This window comes from Rosa rugosa, chromosome 1, assembly GCF_958449725.1.
Source record: "Rosa rugosa chromosome 1, drRosRugo1.1, whole genome shotgun sequence".
Classification (NCBI taxonomy): Eukaryota; Viridiplantae; Streptophyta; class Magnoliopsida; order Rosales; family Rosaceae; genus Rosa; species Rosa rugosa.
Window position 1 is genome coordinate 9,046,090 of NC_084820.1, and position 8,324 is coordinate 9,054,413.

Consider the following 8,324-nt stretch of genomic DNA (forward strand, 5'->3'; position numbering starts at 1 on the left):
TGGGGCGGGTTTGGGGATGGGGATCACAATATCATCCCCGCCCCATCCCCAATCTTAGATAGCGGGGATTGGGGATCCCCATCCCCATTCCCCATTCCCCATTTGTCCCCGAATTCTCCCCCAATTAGGGGCGGGTATGCAATGAAGCTCCGCCCCGCTGGAGATTTTTGCCATCCCTAAATGAGACCAAGGGAGACCTGCCAAGCTCCTTGGAGAATCAGATTCATCATCTCTAATATCAAGGCTCTAGCATCCAAACTTCATTCGGTTTCTTTCAAACATGTCAAGCGTGAAGCCAATTTCATATCGTATGCAATTGCAAAAATTGATCATACAATGGTAGCACAATCTTGGACTAATTCATTACCCTTGTATGCTAGTTTTGCCTTTTTATTTTGACAATTTCGGGGTTGTTGTATTAGAGGGTTTAGACTGTAATTTCTTTGTTTCATCGAGAAAAAAAAAAGGTGACCAAGGAGAGATAGGATTCAAATATATACTTCAATTAGAAACTGAACTTCATTATTTTTTTTTTCTCTAAGAGAAAAGATGTCAACCAATTAAAATATTTAGTGACAGATACGCCAATGAACTTAAAACACATCATAGTATGATTCATTACAAATAAACTTTACATTTTCTAAACGATAAACAAATTGGACTCGAGACACAATATTAATTTATGACATTGCCTTATACAAATGAAGAGTCTATATTGCCTTATACAAATGAAGAGTCTATACTCTTTAGCTCAAGTAAAACAAAATAAAAAAAACTGAGAGCATACGAACCCAAAAGCCAAGACCTAGCCACATGTCCACTAAACCCAAAGTTCCAGTGCCCATTTGTAGTTATCAGTTGATTCTTAGTATGTTTCATTAGATCATTAACAACACGCTTAGTTACACTTAAATTATAATTCAAATGCGTTGCTCATTAAAATGAATTCTTGATTGATTATGCATTGTAATTGGAATCTAATTCAGACACCTTAACGACTAAGTCTCATAAATCCCTTCTCAATTTTATGTCAAGAAACATTCTCATAGAGAAAGACCATGTAACTTTTTGTTTTTAATAGGATTTAGACTCCTGTACGGACTAGACCAAAAAAAAAAAAAAAAAGACTCCTGTACGATGTTTTTGGGTGTAGTTGGGCTTTTCCCGCGTTTACTGAATGCAGGCAAAGACTTATTTACAGCCCACGTTTTTGAAAAAACCGAAAGAAAACCGATAGTAACAGCAAGACAACCCGATAAACTTCCGGAGTCGGAGATCCGAACCGTGCCGGGTCGGAAACACCTTCGAATCTTCTAGTCCTCGACGCTTCCGCTTAGTCTCCTAAACCCCACGCCTCACTATTTCTTCCACCTCCGTCTTTGTTGACCATATTGACCCCCCCCCAACCCCAAATCCCTCACAGCTCTCTGGGGGAACGCCTTCAATTCTCTCTCACAGATGAAGCACCACCACCAGCACCATGCCGCCACCTGGAAACTCATCATACTCCTCCTCCTCCTCATCCTCGGCTCCACAGGCCCAAACGCCGCCGTTTCGGCCTCCGCGCTTCAGCGATCACAGCCGAACCACAACGCCGGCCTCTCTCGCTCTCCCAGCCGATCGCTCCTCTCCCATCCACCGCCGTCAGTATTTTAACCTCGAATTTCACCGATTTTGTTAACTCTATCCAGTAACTAAGTAGTTTTTACCGTTTGGTTTGATTTTGATTTTGATTTTGACAGTAAGCGTAGCACTCAATTTGTGGCGGTGCCGGAGGGGAAGTTACGGTTAGTGGACACTGATTCCGGTGCAGTAATTTATACTGTGGATTTAGGGGCGCCGCTGTACAGTTCATACCAGGCTCCTCAAGGCAAAGATAACAATAGGTTCCACGTAGATGTTGATGAAGATGGCGAGGTCTGTTTGGTCAGTAATGATATCAAACAGGTATGTCATACAATGCCGCTGTCTTTTATCTTCAATTTTTTGTTGTTATGGAAGTTAATGTGTGCCTAAGGGTTCCAAAAACGATTATATTAGTGCAGACATTGTATTGATAATGACAACAAATAGGATGGAACTAGAACATTTTGCATATTGGTATCGGAGACGAAAAATTACTGGTGTTTGTGGAATTTCTCATTATTTGGGAGGTGAAACACTCCCGGCTCATAGCTGTAATGCATTAGAATTTTTACTGATATGGATGGATTTTGTTACTTGTACATCCCGGGGATTGTATTGTACAATTAATTATTGACTTGCTTGCAGAACCTGCATATTCCAATATCAGAGTTTGTCCACAAGACGCCTTATACATTAGAGGATGGATCAGTTACACTTGGATCGAAGAAGACCACTACCTTTGTGATTGATCCGATGACCGGAAGGACAATTCACACATACACTTCATCTCGTGGAGAGGAGCAGGGTGTTCTGTACCCTGGTTTTATTAAAGGCATTAAGCAATGGATCAAGCCTGTTCCAACCAATCCAAATGCTGCTAAGGCGCTACTATATGTCACGGTGACAGAGTATTCCTTGAAGGCATACTTTCCACATTCAAATGAAGTCTCATGGAATTTGACATATTCTGAAATTGGAGTTATTTCATTTTGTTCAGATATTGAGAGTCCGGTTAGTGGGGCCTTTGGTTCTGAAGCAGGCAGTGATATTGTTTTACCGTTATCATGTCAATCAAAAATAAGAGTCCGCCATCAAAATCGTATATCGATTGAACCATCTAGACATGGCAGATTGTTAGAGGAACATAGCACAGATAAGATCCTCTCAGATCCCACTTCAAATGCAATGCATGTTGTGAGAAAATCTCCTAAAGGCATGTTAGTCATGCTTTTTGATTGGTCACGAGTTTTGACTCTCACTTTCTCCTTTGTCATCCTCATGGGCTTTGTTATATACTGCCATACTTATGTAGTTAAAAGGCAACAGCTCAGTAATTCTGATTCAAATACTGCACCTTCCAAGAGAAGGAAGAGTCGGAAATCAGAAAAGAATGCTAGTGGCATTGGTGAAGAAAAGGAGAAACATGTATCATCTCAGGATGAGGAAGCTTTAGCACACTCTGAGGGTGATAACAAAACATTGTTCCTTGATAAACTATTTTATGGTGCTGCAGTCGGTCGCAGGATTGGTAAACTACTTGTATCAAATACAGAGATCGCCAAGGGAAGCAATGGCACCATTGTCCTGGAGGGAGTTTATGAAGGTCGACCTGTTGCAGTCAAACGCCTTGTTCTAGCTCATCATGACGTGGCTTTTAAAGAAATTCAGAATCTTATTGCATCTGACCAACATCAGAACATAGTCCGATGGTACGGTGTGGAGTACGATCGAGATTTTGTCTATCTCTCTCTGGAGCGTTGTATTTGCAACTTGGATGATTTGATACAAATTTACTCAAATTCCGGTGAAAATCCTGTAGCTGGTGAGGAATATGCTATGATTCAAAATAAAGTTCGCTTGTCAACGGTAAAGAATCTTATGCCGAACGTTAATTTGTGGAAAGAAAATGGTCTATTGTCCCCCCTACTGTTGAAATTGATGAGGTTAGTTAACATTTATCTCATATGCCTTGTTATTTATTATTTCACTTAGCATCATATTGACCTTCTTTTTTGCATGTGTAACTCAGGGATGTCGTCTGTGGGCTTGTGCATTTACATGAATTGGGGATAATTCATAGGGACTTAAAGCCTCAAAATGTTTTGTTAATTAAAGAAAGTTCATTTTGTGCAAAGCTTTCTGACATGGGCATCAGCAAGCGACTTATTGGGGACATGTCTTCTTTGGGTCATCATTCTACTGGAAAGTACTCTTTACTTGTCTCACTTGCGAACTTTAAAGTTTAAAACGCCCTACCTTTTTTATCCAACATGCGAAGTTAATGGCATCCATCACGCAATCCTATCATTCACAATTCAAATTAGTTATGTCAACTTCCATTAATCATGGGTAAAATTTGTTGACATCATTGCAGGTTCTGGTAGTTCGGGTTGGCAAGCACCTGAACAGCTTCTTCACGGGCGGCAAACACGTGCAGTGGATTTGTTTAGTTTAGGTTGTGTCCTCTTCTTTTGCATCACTGGTGGTAGACATCCATTTGGTGATCGCCTCGAACGTGATATAAATATTGTGAAGAACCAAATGGATCTCTTCTTGGTGGAGTATATTCCGGAAGCTTTGGATCTTATATCTCGATTGTTAAATCGTGACCCTGAATTGAGGTAAGACCGTGAGCATTAGTTTATTCTAATGATAATGAGCAAGATTAACATATTATGCAAAGGATGTTCCTCCTGTAATGCTGTAATCACCGCTTTCATTTAATCTTATGCTGCGTTTTAATTAAGCTAGTTTATGACTTATGAGTGGTGAGGCACATATAGATATAGTAAATCAGCTACATCATGCCCTGGTTTCTTAAGGGCTACTTGGTAGCAGGAGGTGTTACCATATTGGATCTTGGAACGTATTGTCATTGCATGATTTTTCATCAGGAGAGAAATATTGGTTTCTTAGTTCGCCAGCAATTTTTTTTTTTTTTTTTGGGTACAAAGTTTGCTAGCAAATTTGATTTAATGACATCTCTAATTATTTTTTAATGATTAATGTCTTCTTAATTGTTTTCAGGCCAAAGGCTTTGGAGGTGTTGCACCATCCTCTTTTCTGGAGCTCTGAGTTGAGACTCTCATTCCTGCGAGACTATAGTGACAGGGTAGAACTGGAAGATAGACAGGCTAACTCTGATCTTCTGAAAGCCCTAGAAAGTACCGCGCCCGTGGCTTTGGGTGGGAAATGGAATGAAAAGATGGATCCTGCATTCCTCACTAACATTGGCCATTACAGGCGTTATAAGTTTGACAGTGTTCGAGACTTACTGCGAGTCATGCGGAACAAATTTAATCACTATAGAGAGCTCCCAAAGGAAATCCAGGTTGTTTTTTCCTTCCAAATTTTTTCTCTGACTAAAAAAATATGTAATAAAATAATAATATATGGATCAGAAACAAGAAAAATCTGAGCTTAAGCATCAACTTGAACTGTGTCGGTAAACTAGAATGTTATTTTGTTATTCAAAAGTGAAGCTAGAATCATCACTGAAAAGTGTTTCAGAGATACCAGTTATCATAGTCTTAAGACGCCAGCTCTTATGTTTCAGGAACTCCTAGGTCCAGAATGAGTGATTTTAACTATTGATTTATGGTGGCTGTTTCAGGAACTCCTAGGTCCAGTGCCCGAAGGATATGATCACTACTTTGCAAGTCGGTTCCCAAAACTTCTGATTGAAGTATACAAAGTTGCGTGCAAACATTGTAGAGAAGAGGAATGGTTTCAGAAGTATTTCAAAAGCACTGCCAATGAGTCCTCGGGACTCTAGTTGCTTTAAGTTATGCTGAAATAAATACTGCTGTGTAAGGTGCTTAGTTTATATGTGTAGATGCCTGTAAATATTAATATGTATAAAATAGACTCTCATAATCTTATTAAAAATAGACTCATAATCTTATTAATGGTTTCATCGTCCAATCACTGTCATGTTTCATTTGCCAAAGTTGTGTGATTCATTTTCACACAAAATATAAAAGATTCATGTTTGGTGCCACGAATGTTGATAACGAATAAATCAACATGAATCACTGTTGTTCGGGACTGTTTCGAGGTTGGGGTGATCTAGTTCCACTCAGATCTAGTGAGGTTGCTGATATGGGCTATACGCGTGGTGTTTTTTCTCTGACGATATGCAGGACTGAAATTGGTCAAGGCGATTTCTTCTTTGCCGGCCCAACCTCATGGAGATGGTGGAATTGATGAATGCGTGACCCTTGATACATGGAAAACAAGGAAGTTTTGGAGGAAGAAAATGTATCTCAAGCAGCAGTTGAGATTGTTGGTGCATGAAGAGATGGTTGTTCAAGCTCCTAATTAAGGACGAAGTTTACGTTGGCCCCTGACAAAGTGACAAGGGTGGTGAGGCCGTGAAGATTATTGATCCACTAGGTCCAAATGTCCAATAGTGCTTCTAGGGGATATGGAAAGCTTACTCCTAAGATTCCATATTAGTTCCTATAAATATTTTTCTTCTATCTTCCTCCCTCCATCTTGTTCTTTTTTTTACACTTTGTCACTTGATGATTATAGGAATATAGGGTTATGTTGTGGCAATCAGTTCAGGTCTCTTGGTGTACACCTTCACTACCTAGTGTCTTTGAGTTATTGTTTGAAGTGCTCTACCTTGCTTGTGCTGCTCCGGGGTCTTGTCAGAAGTTTTTTTTTTTGGATATTAATGAAATTTCATTAATAATTATCAATGAGAGTAAACTCAATGGAAGGTGCCCAAAACAAGGCCCAAGTATAAATAAACCCAATAAGGAAAATTACAACTCAATCATAATCCACATGAATAGGGCAAAAGAGTGTAACCCTAAAAATTAAAATAAACATCAACTCCTACACTAGCACAGCAGCCGCCGCCCAAACTCTTCCGCACAACCGTTGCTGCAGTCGCTGCCGCTGTCGCCGCCAGAAGCCAAGAGGATGCGAAAAGTGCTGAATCGAAGTGATGAGTACCGAATAGCCGTTGCCAGAACAATCCCAAAAAACAAATCCAATCAAAACCAAAATTAAAGGGGTCTTGTCCGAAGTTGTGTTTTGTTTTAACATCTTTTTAGTCGAAATTTTTTATAGATCGACCATGAGTTAACCTGTTCTACTTTTTATTTACTGTTGTAGTTTTAGAATATCACTTTTATATTAAGCCGATTTTTATGTATAGTTTTTCATTTGGATAATTACTGTTTATTCGAGGTTGCTTTTACTACTGGTTGATTTAGGGCTAGAAAAGATTCATAATTTATTCTATAAAAAGTGCTACTTGGTTACAATCTACTAATATTCCTGCTCATGCTAAAGCTCCTCTTTTAAATAAGATGTGGAAGTTGAATATGCCTCCAAAGGTAAAGATCTTTGCTTGGAATTTAATTAGAGGTAAGTGTAGATACCTCTCACTAGCATGACTAATTTGCTATCTCACCAAGCATAAGTAACACCCTCTTAGTGGGCCCACAAGCCATGGTGGGACCCAACCGTGATATGCATCCCGTAGCCCGATGTCCAAGCTACACAGTGATAGTCGGAAGCGGCCAAGACCTGGCCGGGAAGCCACCAACCTGGCCTTGCCAATTGTCTTCACAATATGGTTTTCTAGACTAGAATGGGGACTTCTTGTCCTACATTGAAGAAAATGTAAAGGAAGGAGCCTCCCTTCCTTATAAAAGAAGACTCATTCCCACTTACTCCACATCCCATTACACACTTTGTAATCCCTTTGGGCCACAAGGCCCAAACCCATATAGTGCAACACTTCAAGTGGATGTAGTTTCCCGCTAAGGCGGGAAACGAACCACTATACATCTTGTCTTCTCTCTCTCTCTTTCTTTAACGTTAATTAGATCCCTCGGTCACCTACATTAACATTAGCGCCGTCTGTGGGAAGCCAACATAAAGGCTTCGTCATGTACCATGAACTTTGGCCCGTTAGCGTCAAGTCAACGCTCGATCAACGCCCTTCTGGTTGGTCAACGCCCATCAGGGCCAGTCAACGCCGAACAAGGCTGGTCAATAGCTGGTAAATGCCAACTCAAAAATGGTCCACGCTGCACCCCTCACAAAAAAAAAAAAAAAATAATAATAAAAATTTTGAACTGAGCTCGTCAGCGGAAAAGCAGGCCCGTACCAAAAACACTTGAGGAGCAAGTTGGACACCCAAAAGTCTACTCAGGGCACCCAACTTTCTATGCTTTGGCTGCTCTTCGATCATGCTTTGGTTGCTCTTCGATCATCATCAACGCTTAATGCCTTGATTGAGGTCAACGGTAACAAGTACCGCCAACATCAAGCAGCTTTGAAGCACACCGGCCTCACCGTAACGACACACCCAGAAAAGTACTTTGTACACCCAAGCTCCATCCTCCTCTCACTTCCAAGTCTCCTCTATTAAAGTTTCCAAGTACTTTCATATTAAATGGCAACCTCTTTACTACGGCTTGGTCAAGCTCAATTTTGATGGCTCTGTTCGGAATGGAAGTGCTACTATTGGATATGTAATAAAAAACAGTGATGGGAATCCACTTTTTGCAGCCTCTAAAAGAATTGGTTCTACAAATGTGCTTATAGCAGAAGCAACTGCTCTCAGGGATGGTCTTCAGGCAGCTTTATTCTACAACTATAGTCATAACCGCACGAAAATACTGAAGTGCGGATAATTCTAGATCTATAGAGTATAGAATACAATATGCCTGACA

At 40.3% G+C, this 8,324-nt stretch overlaps 1 protein-coding gene across 2 annotated transcripts; it reads left to right on the plus strand.

Moving 5' to 3' along the window:
- The first annotated feature begins 1,346 nt into the window (after nucleotides 1-1,346).
- LOC133715187 (serine/threonine-protein kinase/endoribonuclease IRE1a) lies at nucleotides 1,347-5,550 on the plus strand. Of its 2 annotated transcripts, none has more exons than XM_062141590.1 (7): nucleotides 1,347-1,643; nucleotides 1,743-1,947; nucleotides 2,272-3,569; nucleotides 3,656-3,827; nucleotides 4,000-4,247; nucleotides 4,654-4,957; nucleotides 5,183-5,286. In XM_062141590.1, the coding sequence occupies exons 1-7, from the start codon at nucleotides 1,459-1,461 to the stop codon at nucleotides 5,201-5,203; spliced, it is 2,433 nt and encodes an 810-aa protein (XP_061997574.1). In that variant the 5' UTR covers nucleotides 1,347-1,458; the 3' UTR covers nucleotides 5,204-5,286. The 2 variants fall into 2 exon arrangements, with proteins under 2 accessions (XP_061997574.1, XP_061997567.1); XM_062141583.1 differs by having other exon boundaries at nucleotides 1,348-1,643; nucleotides 5,240-5,550.
- Nucleotides 5,551-8,324: the final 2,774 nt, after the last annotated feature.

Bases quoted from the DNA above. Each gene is read 5' to 3' on its own strand.
- LOC133715187 (XM_062141583.1), top strand. From the start codon at position 1,459: ATGAAGCACCACCACCAGCACCATGCCGCCACCTGGAAACTCATCATA. The intron at 1,948-2,271 runs GTATGTCATACA...ACTTGCTTGCAG, and splicing joins TCAGTAATGATATCAAACAG to AACCTGCATATTCCAATATC. The intron at 4,248-4,653 runs GTAAGACCGTGA...AATTGTTTTCAG, and splicing joins AATCGTGACCCTGAATTGAG to GCCAAAGGCTTTGGAGGTGT.